At 44.0% G+C, this 21,682-nt stretch overlaps 1 protein-coding gene across 1 annotated transcript; it reads right to left on the bottom strand.

The window, feature by feature from the left end:
- Positions 1 to 7,185: 7,185 nt before the first annotated feature.
- On the bottom strand, positions 7,186 to 12,645 carry LOC309373764 (serpin B3-like). The gene is made up of 9 exons (XM_081918269.1): positions 12,608 to 12,645; positions 12,227 to 12,411; positions 11,288 to 11,368; positions 10,773 to 10,898; positions 10,186 to 10,332; positions 9,724 to 9,841; positions 9,190 to 9,341; positions 8,539 to 8,706; positions 7,186 to 8,317 (listed from the first exon to the last, which is right to left on the bottom strand). The coding sequence occupies exons 2-9, from the start codon at positions 12,392 to 12,394 to the stop codon at positions 7,925 to 7,927; spliced, it is 1,353 nt and encodes a 450-aa protein (XP_081774395.1). The 5' UTR covers positions 12,395 to 12,411; positions 12,608 to 12,645; the 3' UTR covers positions 7,186 to 7,924.
- Positions 12,646 to 21,682: the final 9,037 nt, after the last annotated feature.

Consider the following 21,682-nt stretch of genomic DNA (forward strand, 5'->3'; position numbering starts at 1 on the left):
AGATAATGCCCCAGAATGACACTAGGCATCTCCTCTGAAGATAAGATGCAGCCCCATTTCATGGAACAAGGAAGACAACATTTATATCAAGGAAGAAAATACTTGACTTAGATGGGAATTGACTGGTAAAGCGTTCATTATACATCCCACACACTGCTGGAGAGTGTTTGGACACATCCAGTGTTAGTTTTTTTCTGTGCCAGTCAGCTCAGGGTTGCCATATTTCAAAAAGTTTTGCAAAATCACCAACATCACCTGCCATACATCCAGATTTCCTTGGACATTTCGACAATTTCTGCCTGGACCCTGCTAACCGGAATCAATGTTATTGCTTCTTTCAGAGACTTGCATAGTCTTCAAAGACTTTCAGAGACTTATAAGACTTACGTTTTTTTGGTTTTATGTTTTCAAGAGAATCCATTAAGAGTGCATATTTTGTGACTTCCAGAGATTCATAAGTTTTCTGTTTATGCGATTTTATATATTTCATATTACAGTGGTGCCTCGCAAGACGAAATTAATTCGTTCCGCAAGTCTTTTCGTCTTGCGAGATTTTCATCTTGTGAAGCACGGTTTCCCATAGGAATGCATTAAAAATCAATTAATGCGTTCCTATGGAAACCGAACCGCCTTCAGACCAGGTCTGGGGACAGTCTGTCCCCCGACCTCTTCTGAAGGCTGGCGGGGGCGAAAGTCTTTGCTTCCCCCCCGCCTGCCTTCCCGGGACAGCGGAGACTTTTCCGCTGTCCCAGGGCGATCTTAAAATGCTGGCGGGCGGCAGCGAAACCTTCGCTGCCGCCCGCCAGCATTTTAAAAGCCCCCGGGACAGCGGAAAAGTCTTCCGCTGTCCCTGGGTGATCTTAAAATCCAGGACCTCTTCCCAAGGCGGGCGGGGGGCAAAAGTCTTTGCTCCCCCCGCCTGCCTTCAAAAGCCGTCCGGGATAGTGGGAAGCGCTTCCCTGCTATCCCGGACCGCTTTTAAAATGCTGGCGGTGGGGAGCAAAGCCTTTCGCCCCCGCCGGCCTTCCTGGACCTCTTCTGAAGTCCGGAGGGGGGGAAAAGGCTTTGCTCCCCACCGCCAGCATTTAAAAAAAGGTCCCCGAGATTTCCCTATGGGCTTTCGTCTTGCGATGCAAGCCCATAGGGAAAATCGTCTAGCGAAGCGTCGCAAAAACCGAAAAACCCTTTCGTCTTGCGGGTTTTTCGTCTTGCGAGGCATTCGTCTTGCGGGGCACCACTGTATATAAAGAGTGTATATTGATATCGTATCATTGTATTTGGTCATCGTGTTGCTTGGATGTTACTGACTATTTTTTGCAACATAGGGGTTAAATTGTTTGATTACTGGACACTGCTTGCGGCTGCAGTATTCCGCATATGTCCAGGAAATTCTTGACATATGGCAACTCTAAGTCAGCTGCCATTTTACTTCCTACAATATATGGACAGTGTCATTGTATGGTTTGGTCACTAGGTGGCAATGGAGTTATTCATGTCTAGATGGGAGCCAGAAATGTCTTGTTGTTCTTTTCCAGTTGTTGTTTAAGAGAGACAAGTTGCTAGGCAAGAACTTCATTATGTAATGTAAGCTTTCCATGGCAGGCTGGGCGTTGTGGGAAATGTAATATCAGCTTCCAGCCACCCAGCCAGCTTCTTGTGCTCCCACATCCCCACTCCTGCCACTGCCACCGAGTGAAAACATGAGCAGGGGACCACAGGGAACTACTGTTTCTAAAGTGAGCTTAAAAGAACTGGATGTTCCTGTCTGCTTTTAAATCATGTGGCTATTGTATTTAATAATAACAACAAGTATAGAGTCAGTGATTTTTAGTGCTAGTACTCACTGGTAAGGAGTACCATCACTTTTTCTTTGTTTCCCATGATAGCCATTTTTTTTCCTGGTACACATGGCAATTTCATCAAAAGACTAGTATGGGCACCTAATTTTTTTTTAACCAAAAATATGTGCTGTCTCTTTTTCTTTCTCTTTGCATATATAGATAGATAGATTCTTTATTGTCATTACACAAGTGCAACATTGCACAAGTACAACGAAATTGGATGCCATCCCTTAAAAACAACAAAAGCAAAAACAACAACAACAACCAAACAAACCACATTCCAGCCACACCCACACCCACACCCATCAAACTCCCAGGTCACACTATCGAGTTACAGCATTCAAAAAGGCCACAGCTCTTGGATAGAAACTATTTTTCAGTCTATTTGTCCTTGACTTGATGTTTCTATATCTCCTGCCAGAAGGCAGTAGTGCAAACAGACTGTATCCCGGGTGAGATGAATCCTGCAGGATGTTGTTTGCTTTCCTAAGACAACGGGAACCGTACAGTTCTTCCAATGATGGGAGAGGATGACCAATAATCCTTTGGGCTGTGGTTATGACCTTCTGGAGCACCTTCTTCTCCCTAGCTGTACAACTGGAGAACCAAGCACAAATACAGTATGTGAGAATGCTCTCTATGGAGCCTCGGTAGAAGGACACCAGCAGTCTCTCACTCAGATTGTTCTTCTTTAAAAGTCTGAGGAAATAAATTCTCTGCTGGGCCTTCTTCACCAGAGCAGTGGTGTTTGCGCTCCAAGTCATGCCCTGATCGATAGTCACTCCCAAAAACCTGAATTCCGCCACCCTCTCCACCCGTTCCCCGTTGATATACAAGGGCTGAATGTCCGCCTTTTTTTCCCTGTAATCCACCACCAATTCCTTGGTCTTAGCCGTATTAAGAGCCAGATTGTTCTCTTCACACCAAACACAGAGCCGCTCCACCTCGTCCCGATAGGCGGACTCATCCCCTCCTGAAATGAGCCCCACCACCGTAGTGTCATCAGCAAACTTGATGATTTTGTTGCTGGAATAGATGGCTGTACAGTCATACGTATAGAGAGTATAGAGCAGGGGACTCAACACACAACCCTGTGGTGAGCCGGTGTTAAGGCTAAGGGCTTTGGACATATGTGACCCTACTCTAACCCTCTGAGAACGTTCTGACAAAAAATCCAAAACCCAGAGACAGATTTAAGTGTGTGTGTGTGTGTGTGTGTGTGTGTGTGTGTGTGTGTTGTAAATAAAGGCATATATAATAAAATCTCCACTGTGCCTCATTTCTGAAGGAAACACAAACCCTGGATAAGCACCTGGACCCCTGAGATCTTGCACCACTGTAGAGAAAGGGGTGGTGTGCAACACTGGTGTTAGAAGTGGGATCTGTGGTTCCTGGAGGAAAGGCCTAAGAGCTAAGAAGAAGAAGTATTTATTATTTATATGTTGCCCATCTGACTAGGTTGCCCCAGCCACTCTGGGTGGCTCCCAACAAAAAAACAGTAAAAGCACAATACAACATCAGCTTGGTGTGCCTGAAGTAAAAAAATGGGAGCAAGAATAGCCACACAGATAAACCTGATGAGGGAGCAAGAGAGTGAGCAGCTTGAGAGAATGGAGAAAAGGCAGAGCCAGAGGTTTGAGCGAATATTTCAGCAGCAAAGCCAGCAACAGCTACAGTAGTTCAATAGGGGAAGAAGCCTAGTGAAGAGGGGTAAGTGACCACAAGCGAGGTGAGATCCCTGCCTTATGAAGTGCTGCAAGGGGTTGGAAGTGACCCAGGAGCTCTGCTGGAAGTCCGGAGCATGGCCGAGCAGCAGAGGGGCTGAGACTGCAAAGAGATGCAAGCTGTAGTGGAAGACGACTCCTCAGAGAAGGACCGGGCTCCCTGGGATTGGGGAGCAGGAGGAATTTGAGGTCCGTGAGAGCATGCACAAGGAACATTCAGCTCCTGCTGAATAGGAATTCGTTCTTCAGGAATTAGAGGGGAAGCTAGTGCCTGTGAGAAAGGCAGCGGTTTCCTGTGTGGCCAGGAGAAGCCAGAGGAGCAGCAGGTGAATGTGCCAGACCCTTTGGCCACGGCCCGGTCTGGGAGCTCACATAGGTGTCCAGCGACCCACCTCCGGTGGAGCTGTGGGCACACTAATGCATCAGCAGAGTAACAGCAAGAAGCGAGGCTGTGAAGGCATTGGCATCACGAAAGCTTCCTTTATTTACAAATCAAAACAACAAACATGGCTAGTATGAGCAGCAACATCACCCATCTGTTCTGTCCGAAAGCAGCGAGCAAAGAGAAAGTACAAAAGCCCACAGGACGGAAGTACAGTGTCTAGTTTCATTCCCACACTCCTATCACAAAGGACTGTAAACAGTGGATCATGAGATCCAACAGCAATGGAAAATGAAAATACTAACATCAGGCTCCTGATCAATTTGCGATGGAAAAAGAAATTGTGCTGAGAGTGTTTCCCTGTGTGCTTGAGAAAATGGTGGTGCCTTTCTTAGTGTGGGAAAAACCCAGGAACAGAGCAAGGCTTGTGTCCCTGCAGAATCAGGTGAGGTTGAAATCACCAGGGAGTTTGCCCCTTGAACAGCTACTTGAACAGAGAACTATGTGTAAATCCCAAGCAAAGCACCATGGAGGAAGCTGCTCAGTGTGGGGGGTGGGCAGGGGTTTGTGTTCTGCTTTCGGAGACTGTTTACTACAGGGGTAGGCAACCTAAGGCCCGTGGGCTGGATGCGGCCCAATCGCCTTCTCAATCCGGCCCATGGATGGTCCAGGAATCAGCGTGTTTTTATATGAGTAGAATGTGTGCTTTTATTTAAAATGCATCTCTGGGTTATTTGTGGGTCATAGGAATTCATTCATATATTTTTTTCCAAAATATAGTCTGGCCCACCACATGGTCTGAGGGACGGTGGACCGGCCCACAGCTGAAAAAGGTTGCTGACCCTTGGTTTACTACAATCATCCTTCCAGAAAATCTTCCAGAAAATCTTTTAAACACTGTAGACTGTGTGGGGGGTTTTTGTTTTACATGTGATGGGAACCCATTGATAATTTTTAGAAACTGAACTGATAAATTATTTTTAGGAATTGTTCTGTGGGCGCTGTGTGTTTTTAGTTCTCCTGCGCTGCAGGAAAGCAAAAGAAATAAGAAGGCCTGGTGGGGCATCTCGACAGAGGGAAGTGTAGGAAAGGAATGGGCTGTGACAATGTTATGGTGTTATGATTTGCTTTATTATTATTATTACTACTACAACAACAACAACTACTACTACTCTAAGTGACTTTACTAACTTTTCTGTAATTCTTTTACACATCTGGTGCAGATGTGCTTTTCTTAGAGGAGGGTAATGCTACAGGTTTCGGGTGCCAGGGTTTGTGGGTGTAAGACACCACTAATTTATAGGGTTAATAAATGTTAGAAATAATAAAAAAAATGTTGGAGTATTAACCTGGTTGACAAATGTTAGATTTAGCAGTGTTAAAATGTAGGCAGTATCAGTTTCCTGCTCAGGAATCACCTGGAAAGAAGAGCCATCATGTAATATAAAAGAAAGCAATAAGTAATTAACGAAGCGGTTGCTCTGGGCTGGACAGCAGAGGAGTGTGAGCCTCTTCTCCCATCAGGGAATGGTGAACAGAGGCAAAAGCCAGGCCCAGAGCTTCAGGTTTGGATGGCGTAGGCTGGGGGTGTTGAATGTAGTAATTTAATTCACTGAAATTGTAAACGCTTGTATGCATTATTATGAGTTTGAATTTGAATGATTGGTATGTGAATTCTAGAGAGATTTCTGGTAGTTCACACGTGATTGGCTAATGCTGGTCACATGGGGGGGTATCCAGTGAAGGAGAGACTCCATTTTCGAATCCACTGTGAACACTGCTAAGTTGAATGGAGTGTTGGAGTGCTTCTTCACTGCTTGAAAGAAAGAGATCAAAGCTGCAGGAGAAGGTAAAAGTGGAAATCTCTCATAGGAGCTGCAAGGCGTGGCCTAACTGAGATACAGAAGGCTAAAAGGGCTGAGCTCTGAAAAGAGAGGAAAAATACAGTTGTTTGGAAGTTAGAATAAAAGACTGTAAGCCCATGCTTGGATAAGCATGTGATTCTAAATATTATGTTTTCATTCATCTATAAGTTTCTGCAAGTAATTTTTTTGAATGTTAAAGTCTGGATATTGGTTTTATTTCCAAAGGAGAATGTCAGTCACATATATGATTTGAGCTTCTTAGCTGTGTTTTCGCTACAGGGAGAGATCTATGGAGCCTGTTAGCAGCGAGAGGGAGAAGGGAGGGCAGAACACTCTGTGAGCTGAGGGTGACAGGCTGGAACAAAGAGACTAAGATGGAACAGAGGATTTTTCTGCCTTTAGACCAAAGCCTGCTGCACCTATGAAAGGAGCAAAGGACCTACTCCGTTGTTAGATACTTCCAGGAGCTCTCCAGCACCCTCCTGGCCCAAAGCCACCAGACAGTGCAGAGAGCACAAGAATACATACATGAGCTGCTGGAATACATAGAGCACAACACACATACCAATCTCTTGGCTGCTGGGGCCTTTCAAAGTCGCTGCCAAGCTGCCTATTGAAGCTTCAGAACCTGCAGAGTGTAATGCTGGAATTCCCTCCACAGTAAACCAAGGTTATGTATGTGTGTGTAAATAAAACCATATTGACACTACAGTCTCCGCTGTGCCTCATTTCTGAAGCAGATGCAAACCCTGGGTAAGCGCCTGAACCCCTGGGATCTCACACTGCTGTGACAATAGGGATAACATGTAGCATTAAGAGCTGGGCTGGGGAGATTCAGAGGCACTGGGGTCTGCATTTGGTCCAGAAAAGTTCCCTGTGCCTGATCCAGTGTATCAGGAAGTCTAACCCTGCCCCACTTGTTTAAACTCTTCCAGAGGCAATGCTAGCTTCCAGACATCTTTCTTTCCTTCAGAGGCATTCTTAGGAAAGGAAAGGAAAAGTCTGGGGCAACTGGAGCTGCCTGTCTGTATTTCTGTGAGAAGTTTTCCTCCTAGGAAATGAATATTTTGTTGCATTATGTGGGGTCAAATACGTGGTCTGGCATTTGGGTTTCAGACTCAACCTCTACCTTATTCTATGTTTGGGGAAAAGTTACTGATTTCTGTGCCGCCACCTCCAAATACCACTCATCTTGTGATGTTGTGCACACCAATTCTTCAATTTTTGAAATGAGAAAGAGGGGATCCTTATCTTATGGGTTGACTTTAGTCATAAAAATTGTTGTCTGGGTGCCTGGGGAAGATTTGTCATCGCAATCCTTGGGAACTCGTACTCTACAATATATCTCACAGGAGTGAAAACCGCAAAACAAGTTTTATTAAATGCTTTGTTTATTCAGATATTGTGCAGCTTCAGTACAAAAGATGCAAGAAAGTTTCATAAGTTTAAAACAAAAGCTATAATCTCACAAGCAACGTGGAAAGATTTTCATTTCAAAGAGCCAAACTGCAGTTTCCTGTTTCATAGTGTGATCCAATACATGTCTACTCAGAAATCCCACTGAATTCAGCAGGGCTTACTTCCAAGTAAGTAGATCTAGGATGGCAGCCACATGCTGCTGACTTCAGGCAAGATAATTCAGTAGAAGGCATACAATTTTGCTTCAGTTGGTTAGGCAGATTTGCATCAGGAAAGAACAAGACGACTTTCATCAAGAAGCAGATTCCAGAATAGCAACATTTTCCTGACTTCAGTCTCCACCCAGGTGTTCCATTTAGAAAAATTTAGTTGTGGCCCAAAGAAGTGTAGCTTCTTCCATCGCAGTGCTATAGTGCAGGGAAAAATGCACTTACCGAATATTGTCATTTATCAAACATCTTATTGAGAAGATGTAAAATGACAGGAGAAGGCAGGTAGAGCAACAATCCTGTAAAACATTGTTGTCATACCATGAAAATTAGGCCCGCCACCCAATGAAAGTTCTCTTTGCCCAAAGCTATGCAAAGGTTGACCTTGCTGAGTAAAGAGGAGAGGGGAAAACAATATTCTTCTATAAAATATTTTCCGTATCCATTTTCCATTGATCTTGTTCCATGCATCAGAACTCTTCTCTTATTCTGGCTTAGCAAATCTACCGAGAGCAATGATGCTCTGGGTGCAATTGTGCCGGATGAAATAGAGGAAAGGATGGTCAGCCTGAATCTCCACAGGTTCCCGACGTGGACGCCTATCTTTGGGGCAAGGGACTGGCTCTGGTTCTTCACCACCCTCCTCATCAATCTCGATAGCAGCATCATGGACCAGCTGAGTCAGAGCCACGCCTTCTGTTGTGGTTGCTCCAGAGAAATCGGCCTTTTCGTGGTCAGTCAGATCTGGCAGATTAAGGTATTCGTTGGCTTCAATGCTCTTCTCTGAGCTGAATTTGGGAATGGCCACATCCACCTCGATGGCCTTCAGATGACAGGACAGGTCAAGCAGATGCTCGTGGCTAAGTCCATCTTCCAGCTAGAGGAACACATAGAAGTTACAGTGATATCATTCCAATCCCCGACTGAATCAAAACAAGGGAGAATACAATAAGAAAAATATATCAACAGACTTTTTCCACACCAGTATTATTGAAATTAAGGGCCTGGCATGGATAAGGTGAATAGCTATATTAGGGATATATTGTAGGGATGATATTATATAGGGTATAATATCATAGGGATGGAAAGACCATTTACCTGTTCAAGAGCTTCTGCACTGCAGTCTACTGGCAGCAGCAGAACAAAGGTCAGTTCATTGTTCTTGTAGGGGATCTCAAGAACTTGGACTTGAACATTGCATAGGTCAATTGTCCCTGCATTGTAGACACCCTTCCTGTGCATCAGCTGCACACTGTGGCATTCCTTCTGTGAAGAAAAGGAAAAAAGTAAATATTTAAAACGAGAGAAGGAACTTAGTTTTCTTTGGGAAGTTCTTTCTTTCTTCCTTTCTTTCTCAGACATCATGAGATTCGGCATTGCAAAAAAAAAAAAAACCTCCCAGAGAAAAAGAAAAGGGAGACAGCAGATTCTTCTCTTTTGTAATTTCAGCAACAATCCTACTAAACTGAAATCAATTGGACTGGCATTAAGTGGCCAAGTTAAACCCCATTGTTAGCAGTGGGGCTCTAGGACAGCTAACTCTAGTTTTGGGCCATCATCTTCAACTAAAAGGGGTGATGACCGTCCAGCATTGCAGAGCCTTCCTTGCACCAAGTGTTTCAAGTGACCTCCATCAAGACCTCATTGGGGCAACTCAACTCCAACACTATAAGTGTATTCTGGAAGTTACAAGGTACATTGTCTCTGCACAAAACAAGCAAGGAAGCTAGGAATATGTTTCTAACTCACCTCATCTGCATGATGAGGGTAAAAGGGAGCTTCTTCTGTGAGCTCTTTGTCAAATTTCACTTCCCATTGTCCTTTGAAGAAGAGAGCATTCACCAGCAGGAGCTGAACAAGGCAATCAAAGCTGTCCTTGGGGAGAAGGTCCTTGATCTTACCTGGCAAAGAAATTGTTACAATGGGTTTTTTGGGAATGGGGGCATACAATTTGTAGTTCATGGTTAATGGAGAATAAATGGAACAGCTTGAATAAAGTACTTAATTATACCCTAAGTAGTCCTTTGCAACAGAATGGGAGCATTTAACTGTTTTTATAAGCAAATAAAATAGTATGGGCACCAGTTTATTGCAACAAATCAATCCTACCTTTCCTCATGTTTGAAAGAAAGCAGAGGTCACAGTGGGCTCTTAGCTTATTCTTGGAGAATAAGAAAGATTTAACTGGTTTTTTGAACCAGCATGAGAAGAACAAAGACCGGAGACCTCCCTATCATGAAAGTTATGTCAGGAAGAGGTCATTAGTGCATTCTGTGGTCTTACCATGTGTACGGGTTTCAACCCAAAGGTTGATGAGTCTCCTCACTTCCTCAGGGGCATTATGGAAATCCACACCATCCACTTCAGTCAAGTACAGTTTGAGAGCACAGAAAACGAATTTCTGAACAGAACAAGAAAACATTGGATCCATGTATCAGTAAAAATATAACAAAACAGAAAATGTCCAGAGTATTCTCTCGCATTTGAGTACTGCCTAATTCCCTTAAAGATTCAGTGCCTCTTTGTAGTTTCAAAAGACTAAATTTTGCAGGTGGAGACTTTCATAGAGAAGATAATCATTACCGTAGTAGATCTCTCTGGTTGCCTGGGAATGAGGCACAAGTTTGACAGACACCAGTAGATGATGAATCCATTTATGGTAGAATACAGTCAATTGCAGGTTGCAATTTGCACTTGGTTCACACAGTGCAGTGGAGCACCCATAGGAGCCAAAATTAGAGTTACCTGGATGAAGGCAATGTCCTTGTTTCCATAGAGCTTGTTGGCAAAGCTCAGGGTATAGTTGGCGCTGGGCTCATTAAGAGTCGCAAGGATTTTGCTGAATGCCGTATGGATTCCTTCAGGCTTCTCACACTCATAGCAAGGAACATCCTAAGGATTCAAAAAGAAGGAGGTTAATTCTCACAACACCTGGCTTCTTAAGGGTATATCTTATGAGAAAGAAAACTTACAAACTTATCTTAAGCAACAAAGCTTGCTTGAAAGTCGACCTCAGGTATGCCTACTTTGAAGTAAACATTTATCACATCTGAATCCCTCCAGGCAGCCCAGCTCATCTTTCTTGTGATTTACTCAATTTTATGCCCACGGCAATGTTAGATGGGGGTTGATGGTGACTGACTCAACACCACCCAGTGAACTTCACATCTAAGTAAGAATTTAGCGGTTTCATCCCTACTTTCCTGTCGATTTTATCACAAGTTGTGTGGTATCATTTAGAATACTTAGAGATAACCCCCAAAATGTCTATTTGTGTGTGTGTAATTATTATTATTATTTTGATGAAACTCTCCAGATGTTTCCCAACTTACGCGTCTAGGACAACGTGGCTCGGGCTCGGGCTCGGGGCAAGGAGCTGGGCGGTGAATGACTCGTCTCTTGTCACAAGGTTTAGGTTCAGGACGGGGTCTCGGTTTGGCACCACCAGCACCTTGGGTCTGCAATGAAGTTATAAAATGTTTGCATCCATAGGTAGTTCATTTCCAGCCCATTTACAATAAAGGAATAAGAAATGTTGGCATGAAACCAAATTAGTTTTTCAAACATCAGCCAATCCTTGTTCTGATGTTCAACTGATATCAGACACATATATTGATGCTTTAATCCTCCTTCATCCAAATATTTTGTTGCAAATATATTTACGAAAATGACACTTGCACTTTTAAGAGCTGATTCAGTGTTCAAGGCCCCTTTTCTTCCTTTAGAGATGTTTTTGCCCAACAGGCATGGAGTTGATGTTGAGATAACAGGAGATAATACTAATATGCAAGCTGGGTTCTTTGGGCAGGGGAGGAATACACTTTTATCCAAGCGTTCTTCTACATACCCTTCTTAGTCTGGTTGTTGAATGTCCCAGGCTCCTGCTTCTGGGTTTGTCACACTCTTTCACTTCATCCCAATGCAGGACCTTGAATGAAATTGGGACATTGCTTCAGTTGCACAGGCAATATTATAACAGCAGCACTTATTATCCTGATATGTATGTCACATGACTCTTAGATCATATGTGACATTTGCAGGATGGATATCTTCCTGCATACTACTCTTCAAAATAATTCAACATGTTTGGCCCATGATATCAGAATCATGCTAAATTAATGATCCAAACATACATACAAACTTCAGGCAATCTATGGTTCTGCCTTGAGATGATAGAAACAAATCTCATATAGGAATCAAATCTTAAATTTAGTTCTCCACATTTTGCAATAGTTTGCTATTTTTTATTTATTTTTTTAAAAAAGATCCACATAAAAATTCACAAGCATTTTAGTGCGAAATTCTCCTAATAAACCCATTTCAGATGCATTTTCTTTTACTAATGTACACATTTTTGCAAGCAGTTTCTCCAATACAATGCATGTTATGCTACTTTCTGCATTTTTATGCAAATTTCCCCCAATATATGAATTTTTGTAAATATTATTTTTACAAAATAAGTACAGGTAAGTACAAATCTATTAAAAAAGAGCTGTTTTTGGCTCATGCATTGTTTTGAAAACTACAAATTTGGAAGATTCCATTTGGAAGATTTCCATTCCATTCAACCAAATTTCTACTCCATGCCTAGTGATGCAATATTCTTTGATCTCTGCACATTTATGGGATTTTGTGCAGAGACGTTGACTGGGCTTATTACTGGATCAAGCCACAGTGAGGTCATTCTTTTTCTCAACTTGTATCAAATATGACCGGTGATGGAAAGGTATCTGCTAATGATGAGCCCAGTCTGAAGGCTGCATCTCTACTGCTTGGTTAGACCCACCTTCTCGATCTGAGCTGCTTGTTCACAACCAGATGCATAAGCGAGGAGGCCCAGGCCTGCGGTGAGGTTCGCAGGGGAGAACACGACGTTGTCGCATGGGTGTTCAGTGGTCAACACTTTGAAAACGTCAACGGCGCATTTAGCATTGGCTTCAGGCAGGGTGGTCATGATGGAATTCAAAAGCTCTGAGGGAAGACCAAAACAGCTCGTCGTTTCAGGATCCTTCAGAATACAGATATACTTGTTCCTACTTCTGCACTGCAATACATTCTATCACCAAACCCACAGTTCTGAAGAACTACCCATGATAAAAGAACTGCTGTAAAGATGCACATCACCCAACACAAGGCTGCATGGATGCTGGAAAGGAGAGCTGCTTACCTTGGCTTCAGCTGTGATGATAGGAGTCTGGCAGGTGAGTGTGATGCTCTCCTCCTGTGAGATGCTGGTATTTATACTGATCACCTCACACCCCCACAACCATTGAACTACTTTGTATTTTCTGAATCTGCAAAAAATTAGATTAATTCAAATTTACATAATGAAACCAGTACGGTGCAAAATCTGGACATTTCTAATGACCAAAGGTAATTATCTTGGATTGCCACATGTACTCCCTATATGACTTTGCTTAATTATGTATACTTCATCTAGTGCAAAGTGCAGGCACAATGTGACACACCCTGTCAGCATCGGTGTATTGTCAGCGTGTCCCAAAGCACTCCAAATATCCCCTTGAAACTGTCCCTTAAAACCAAGTTTTTCCCCAAGAGACTCCATTGAAAGAATGTGTGTCCCTAGAGGCAGGAAAGCCAGAGGGCTCCTTTCTTATTCCCCACACCACCCTACATGGGCTTTGAAAAAAAATGTGTAAGAAATTGAAAATGACACAGCAGGACAGTGGGTACGAATTCACCACTGGAGGAAATGGTGAGGATCACTCGATTAGATGTTTTAAAAAATAGACTGGGCATATTCGTGGAAAATGTTTCTATCCGTCAAAATGGCTCAATGAAATGTTCGAGTCCAAAGGCACTATAGTTCCAAATACAATTCAAGATGCTGAGCGTGAGTGGCAGAGGAGAGCTGTTGTTTTCGAAGAAGAGAAGAAGAAGAAGAGTTTGGAATTGATATCCCACCTTTCACTCCCTTTAAGGAGTCTCAAAGCGGCTAACATTCTCCTTTCCCTTTCTCCCACACAACAAACACTCTGTGAGGTGAGTGGGGCTGAGAGACTTCAGAGAAGTGTGACTGGCCCAAGGTCACCCAGCAGCTGCATGTGGAGGAGCGGAGACGCGAACCCGGTTCCCCAGATTACGAGACTACCGCTCTTAACCACTACCCCACACTGACATATATGCCACCTTTCAAGAAACACCAGACTGAACATTGTTCAAAACAGAAGGCTGCATCAGATGTAACTTTAGTTCTACCTATCTAGGTTCTTTGTAAGTTGTTACATCTGGAGAGCCATCACTTGCTATGTGCTTTTAGGGTTCACAAACTACAATCCATCCTGGGGTAGCGTGTTATTCACATGGCTTAGAACAAAAAAAAATCTAAAATATGACCAATGTCCCAAAGAGCAGTCAGGAGAAGCAGGCAGGACTAGGATAAATAGGCTGTTCTGTGATCTGCTAGAATTCATCCAGATAATTCATTGTGCCATGAACTATTTAATACATATGGAGCTCTGAGGAGCATTTATGTTTCTGCTCTGAAGATCCTCATTTAATATTTCCAATCCCAATTCTAGGCACAAAGTAATAAAGGTAAAGAGAAGAACAACAAGATACAAATACTACAAATTCATATAAACAGGTCCAATAAGCAAACAACAGATGATGTTATAAGGTAAAAAAGCAAAACTACAATGTCAAAAATTGAAGTTTCCAATATAACCAATCACTTATCACTAGTCAGTGACAGTGACAGTGACAGTGCAGTTGGAAGCATTTCCCATTTTATGGAAGGAAAAGGACATCTATATCAAGGAAGAAATCACTTGACTTAGATGGGAATTGACTGAAAACAGATTAATTCTACACCTTTGCACAGTGTTGGAGGGAGTTTGGGCACAGCGAGTGTTAACTCATGTCTATGTCAGCAAGCGCCTTCTTAACTTCCTGAATTGTTTGGACAGTGTCATTATATGATTTAGTCACTAGGTGGCAATGGAGTTATTGATATCTAGCTGGGAGTCAGAAATTTCTCGTTACTCTTCAGTTCTTGTTTAAGAGAGACAAGCTGCAAGGCAAGCACTTCGTTAAATAAGATGTCCTCTAAGCCTTCCATGGCAGGCTGGGCAGTGTGGGAAATGTACTCGTTTCTGCCACTGCCACCAAGCGAAAGCACGAGCAGGGGGCCACCAACGGGAGGTGTGCTCCCTCCCCTATTATTTCTGAAGGGGGCTTCAAAGAACTAGATGCCCCAGCCTGCTTTCAATTCATGCTGTTCCTATGTTTAAGAATTAATAATTGCTGAATTTGCAGATTACTTGGTCTCTAGCAGTTGGGTGTGGATGCAGTGGTGTAGCATGGGTTGCTGGTGCCCGGGACAGGGCAAGTGTTGGACTGGGCAGTTGGGGTGGAGGCATGTCCTGGGGGATGTGCACCGAACCTGTGAGGCACATGGTTCACATGGCTGCTGCTGGTGGTGGTGGCGATAACCATGTGGCTTCTAGGCTTGGCGGCTCTGCTGCCTCCCGGCTCAGCCAGCCCAAGGGTGGAGCACACAGGCGTCCCTTCACTGGCCATGAGGAGAAGGATGCGCGACTCCAGCCCCGAAGGCCTGGCCTGGGCACGGCTTGCCTCCCTGCAGCTCCAGAGGGTGGCAGGAGCTCAGCCATGGAGCTTTGATGGGTGAGCCTGTTTGCCTGGTTGCCCCTCTCTCAGAACTTTGCACTCTGCCCCCCATGCTACACCACTGTGTGCATGGAAATCAAGTCCTGCCCTCTTCTACCATTCTTACGGTTTTTGAATTGCTTTTTATCATATCCAGCTTATATTTTATTGCACCGTTTTTACATTCTTTGTTGATGTAAATCATCCTGGAGCTTCATTAGTGAATGGTAGTGTTTGAGATATAGAGCAAGCAGGTAGGGAGATCTATATTGATGTTGATATACATCTTTATTAGCCTGTAAGCTTGGCCAGCTGTAACAGAGTTACTTCTTAAATGCAATCTTTTTAAGTAGGTCTCATAAGGAGGGCAGTGGAGAGGTCACCTACTAGGGCTAGTGGGGCACTGCTCCAACAAAACCAGTCTACCTTCACTCAGCCCTCACCTGTCTTTCCTACAACCGGTGCAGGTGTGGCACACCCTGCCAGGCTCTTCCTCTTTAGTCCCAGTCTTTCCTGTGTACAACTTAGCCAGGAGGACAGGGGAGGAATGAGAAACGAGTTGGCTTTGTTCACCATTGGATCTGGCTTCATCGATCAATTGCCTACCTGTCTTCTCCACCAGTTCCACTGAGCACTAGCCGCCGCTGGTGGAGGGGATAACAGAAGACACGAATTGGTCTACAAAATCACAGCAAGCCTTTTTACAGTGTTGACCTAGAAGGGGGAAAATCTGATGGCAAAATATCCTGGACCACCATTGAACAGCTCCTCCCCTCTATAAATTTGCAGACCAGATCACTTTTAACGAACAGGTAGTGCCCCAGGTGTAGGCTGCTTAAATGGGGCAGATCTGAGGGAAGCCTACCTGCTCCATCGGCTCCACCCCCTGGCATGGCCCAAGGCCCAGCCTGCATCCCCATTTGACAAAGCAGGGCGCAGGCTAGGATCCAGTTCCTGATAGGGGACAGGGGCTTATGCCCCCACCGCCTATCAGGAAGGGGCACTGAAGTTCAAGTTTCCTCACCGAGGCCCCCAGTGAAGCCTCTGCCATTCTGCAACGCCACCGCACCAAGAGGGGTGAGCGGGCTTTTTAAAATATCTCAGGAAAAGCCACTGGGCAATGACACCAAATCTCAACTACATCCACCAGTGCTATTTTGCAAGAAAAAGAGGTGCTGGAACAACCCTTTGTTCTCTTATAATGGCAATGGCTGCCACCTGAGAGGGCGAGTTCTGGCTGAAAAAGCCCTGACACCCACTCCCCTCAATATCTTGGCACCACCAAGATGTCTCAGCCTCTTCCTCTTTCAAACAATTGGAAGCATGGCTATGACTGGAAATTCGTTTTACTTAGAAAAATGTTATATTGGCACATCAAAGTCTCAGTGGACGGTGACAGTGATAACTGCAGTACTAGGAAATGGGTGGTTTACATTTTTTTGTGATCAAAATTGCCCCTACACACGGGGTATTCTCAGATATGGACTGCATTCGCACTGACCAGTTTGTAGTACAAAAACATAGTTTTTTCTCAATCCAGAATCATTTATACTCATCCTCAACAGCTCCTTTCAGTCTAGAATGATTCCAGATCCCACCCTCCACAAGAGTGAGTGGTAAATTATTGCAGGTTTGAAAACCCTCCCCTTATTCATGCCTTTTCCTTCCTGTTTATGCCCCAGGTGAAGGAAGAAGGAAGTGGAGATTGCGATACTGGCATATAGCCACCCACAATGACGTGGTGAAGGTGTAGATACACCTCCGCCCTCATTGACAAACCCTGTACCTCTGTATTCAAATGGACAAACTGCAGGGTAATGCAAAATCTAATCCTGTTTCGTTGGGCGAATTTCAATAGATGAGGCTGGAGGGTGCGGACAAGGTGCTTGGATTGGACCCTTGCTCCTCTTGGAAGAGGAGACAGCTGCCTAGGCCATGGAGGTACCTAGACCAAGAGGGGGTGGTTCCTGCTTGTTTGAAGAAAACAAAACCACTTCTTAAGAAACTATCCCTAGATTCTAAGAACCTAATTGCCAGTCAGCTGCCAACCTCCCTCCTCTGGGCAAGGTTCTTCAGCAGGTGGTCACTGACCAGATCCAGGTGCTCTTGGATTTTCTAGATCCATTTCAATCAGGGTTTTGGCCTGGCTTTGGCACAGAAACTGCCCTGGTCACCTTATATGCTGAGCTCTGTTGGGAGACAGACAGGGGCAATGTGTCCCTGTAAATCCTCCTTGACCTCTCAGCAGCTTTCAATACCATCAACCAATGTATCCCCCTGGAGAGGCTATCTGAGTTGCGAGTGCTTTGCAGTGGTTCTGGTCCTACTTGGATAGTTGTCTTCTGCAGGTGATGCTTGGGGAGTGTTTCTTGGCACCATGGGACCTTCCATGTGGGGTCTCTCAGGGCTCAATTTTACCCCCTGTGTTGTTTAATATCTACATGAAGCTGCTGAATGGAGCCATTCAGTTTCAGAGTGTGTTGTCAGCAGTATGCTGATGACATACGGCTCTATTTCTCTTTTACATCTACAGGTGTGGCAGTGGATGAGTGGGTGTCATGCTTTCGTAATGGACTGGATGAGAGCCAATAAACTGAAGCTCAATTCAGATAAGACATAGGTACTGTTAGTGGTTGGTTCCCTAGACCAGATGGGTGGAAGACTGCCTGCTCTTGAGGGGTTACACTCCCTCTGAAGGAGCGAGTACACAGCTTGGGGGTGCTCTCCTAGCCATTGCTGTCACTGGAGGCTCAGGTGGCCTTCTGTCAGCTTCATTTGGTGGTCCAGCTATTCCTCTATCAGTACAGGGATAGCCTAACTTCTGTGGCCTACAGTCTGGTAACATCTAAGCTGGATTACTGTAATGTGTTGCACAGTACGTGGGACCACCTCTGAAAATGGTTTGGAAACTTCAGCTGGTGCAAAATGCAATGGCCAGATTGCTCACCAGTTTGTCGTTGTTGGCATCCATCTGTCTCGAGAGACATTCGAGTGTGCCTCTGGGAGTGAAGTTAGACCGCTGAGGTAGCAGCACCAAAGTGCCCTTCCTGGTGCACAAGCCTGGGCAATGTATGGAGGTCCTGGACTGCCCCTCTTGGCCTCGCTGATGTGGGCCAAAGAAAAGCAGAGCAATGCATTTGGCACCAGCTTGGCTGCAGCAGTTCCCAGGAGCAGTTCCTACAAGGTTCCATCCAACCACCTTAGGGACTCCACTCCAGATCTGTGTAGGGTTTACCCCTTAGCCTTTCCTCCTTCCAGAGATGTCCTCCAAAACAACCAGAGTTTTCCTTCTTCTCTTAGATTAACTACCTTCCCAGGTTGAAGAGCCTCATCTGCCCCTCGCTTCCCTCTACAGCACATGCAGAAACTGCCCTCTGGACTGTTGGCCCCACTATTGGCCTCATCCCCTCAATCTGCCTGAGTCTCTCATTGCGTGCATATTTGCATGGGTGTGTTATTTGGGGAGTCTGAATGTGTGTGTTGCATGCATCTGTTTGTGTTGTGGGTGGGTGTGGGTGTTGCTGGCTATATTTGTGGGTGGATGAGAGCGATTTTTATCAAGTTGTGTTGTGTGGGGTATTTCTGTGCAGAGGGGAGGTGTTACATGACAGCTTTTGTGTGAGGGGTCTGGGAGTGTTGCCTGGTTGTGATTGTATATGTATTTGGGGGCAGGTGTCTGGCAATGTTTGCTATGGAGGAGGGTGGTGTTGATGGGTTTCTGTACAAACATTTACTTCTGGGAAATGGATACTTTTTAATATAATACTTTTTATTAATTTTAGCATATAAATTACAATACATACCGCAGAACTTCATCACTTATATAATCTTTTTTTTTTACTTCCATCAGCACCTCTTATGATCCACCGTTTTGACCACCTTTTACGCATTTCTTAAATTCATATTGCCTTTAATTGTTTTAACTAACCATCCTTCCCCTTATCCATTTTTGCAATAATTCCAATAATACTCCTCACAAAACTACTTGCAGACCTACAAGCATACTCTGATCATCACAAATACTTTTCAAATAGTCTGTAAATTTACTCCAGTCTTCTGTGAATTTCTGGTCCCGCCGGTTTCGAATCCTTCCTGTGAGCTTATCCAATTCTGCATAGTCCATTAGTTTCATCCTCCATTCTTCTTTTGTTGGTAGTTCTTCTTGCTTCCATTTTTGGGCCAATAACAATCTTGCTGCCGTTGTTGCATATAAAAACAACTTACAGTCCTCTCTATTTATATCACTTCCTGCAATGCCCAGTAAGAATGCTTCTGGTTTCTTTATAAATGTATATTTCAACATTTTTTCCATTTCATTATATATCATCTCCCAGAAGCTTTTCACCTTTTTACATTCCCACCACATATGACAAAATGTTCCTTCATCTAGGAAATGGATACTTTGTGTGCTATGTTGAGTCAAATATGTAGCTTGGCATTTGGATCTCAGATCCAACGTCTGTCACATCACAGTACTGCACGCCCTTCCATGACTGAAAATTTCTTACTAGATTGATACACGTTGCCAAGATTCTGAATTGGCTTGGAGTGTTCCTATTGTATTTTGCTAAGCTGTTGGAATGGAGGAGAAATTTGATAAACTTCTCATTTAAACATAAACCTACCAACTTTGCACTTTCTGAAACAGTATTTGAACCAAAACACAGGCACCCTTTGAAATTTGCATTTCTCTGAATTTTGCAATGCAGTTAACCAGGCAACTAGTGTGTACAAAAATGTGTATATTAGTGGAAACAACATACAAAAATGAATTTTATTAGGGAAATGATGTTTGCAAAAAATGTCTATAGTAGCAAAATAACAAACAAAATGTAGGACAAAATTCACACTAAAATGCTGGCAAATTTTCACTTTAAAAAAGAAAAGAAAAGAAATTGAAAATTGCTGCAGAAACAAAGTGGAGTTTAAGATTGGAAATATGAGAAATTGGCAGAACCAAAACAGGCAGGACAACTCATCCCTACTAAGAACAGAAAGCTTTCTGCTTCCTTAGAGATTACCTCAGCATTGCAAAGTAAAATATGTTCATCTCTCAACTTTTTATTTAATTCACTATGTGAATTCCCCCCTGTGGCATTTGCCCTCCTAGGCAAACATGCTGGGTCATAAAGAAAGGGTTAAATGAGTGTGAAGTGATTGGCCAGTGGGAACCCAAGGGGAGGAGTTAGAGTTAGTGTTGTTAAGGAGTCAGTCGGGTGTTAGAGAAGAGAAAGGGAAGATAAGTCTGTGGGTTGGGATAGTTTGATGTGAGAGAGTGAGAGAATCTGTTAAGAGGAGTCAGATAGACAGTTGGGATAATCAGTCAGAAGTTATTAGGAAGCTTTAGGCAGGTAGAGAAACTAAGATTAAGAAACTGACAAGAAAAATTATCTGAAACCATAAACTTGTTAATGCTTATAAAATAAACTTGTTTATTTGGTTTAATGTTAACAACTGTCTGGACTCCGTGTGTACCCGAGAGAAACGGGTTGGTGGCAGCGGGGAAGCAATCACAGTGGTGGCACAAGGATCAATAGACGGTCAAATGTCCAGGGACCCTGTGTGATCGCCCCCCCCCCATGTTTTGTATGGGATTTCAAGTGATAGTCTGACTGGGTGTTGTGAGTGGGGACAGGGCTTCATGCTGCCCAGCTGTCTTGTGTGGGGTATCTTGGAGGGGAGCAAAATGCTGCAAGGCTGCATTTGTGTAGGATTTTTGGAAAGAGGGAGTGCTTGGCTGTGTATAGAGGGAGCTTTGGAATGAAGGTGATAGTTCTTGGTTGGTGTTTGGGGGTTTGGGAAAGGGGGGGTGTTGGTTGGCTGTGCTTGTGTAAGTGGTTGGGAGTGTTCCTGGGCTATGTTTTTGTGGGGTTTTCTCAGCTGGAGGGAAGGCTGTGTTGGTATGCAGTTTGCGAGGTATGTGTGTCCTTGTGTGTGCTTTTTCAAAAGAGTATCCTGGCTGGGTTCGTGTAGTCCTTTGGGGAGGGGCAGTTCCCTGTTTGGATTTGATATCCCACTTTATCACTACCCGAAGCAGTTTCAAAGCGGCTAACATTCTCCTTTCCCTTCCTCCCCCACAACAAACACTCTGTGAGGTGAGTGAGGCTGAGAGATTTCAAAGAAGTGTGACTAGCCCAAGGTCACCCAGCAGCTGCATGTGGAGGAGTGGGGAATCTAACCCAGTTCACCAGATTACAAGTCTACTGCTCTTAACCACTACACCACACTATGTTTGGGTGGGTTTGGTGGGTATTGCTTGACTGTTTTTGTATAGGTTTATTTTGGAAATGTTGCTTATCTGTGTTTGGGTAGAGATTATTTTCAGGGGGGGTTGATTGTGTTTACATGGGGCTGTGGGGTCTTGTCTAGTCGTGTTTAAGTTGAGGTGGGAGCAGAACTGAGGGTTGTTTGCGTGGCTACGTTTGTGTGTATTTCTAGCTGTATTCCTGTGTCTCAGTTTTTGGATGTGAATGGGGGATTCCTATCTTATAGTTTGGCTTTAGAACACTAGGTGAGGCTTAAAAAAACTATTGTCTGAGTACCTTGGGAAGACTTTTCATCACAAGTCTTGAGATCCCATACTCTACAATGCACCTCACATAAGTGAAAACGA

Source organism: Podarcis melisellensis (assembly GCF_964234715.1).
Source record: "Podarcis melisellensis genome assembly, chromosome: 7".
NCBI classification, from domain to species: Eukaryota; Metazoa; Chordata; class Lepidosauria; order Squamata; family Lacertidae; genus Podarcis; species Podarcis melisellensis.

Bases quoted from the DNA above. Each gene is read 5' to 3' on its own strand.
- LOC309373764 (XM_081918269.1), bottom strand. From the start codon at position 12,394: ATGACCACCCTGCCTGAAGCCAATGCTAAATGCGCCGTTGACGTTTTC. The intron at 10,333-10,772 runs GTAAGTTGGGAA...TTGAATCCTTAG, and splicing joins AGCCACGTTGTCCTAGACGC to GATGTTCCTTGCTATGAGTG. The intron at 9,342-9,723 runs GTAAGACCACAG...TTTCTTTGCCAG, and splicing joins GGTTGAAACCCGTACACATG to GTAAGATCAAGGACCTTCTC.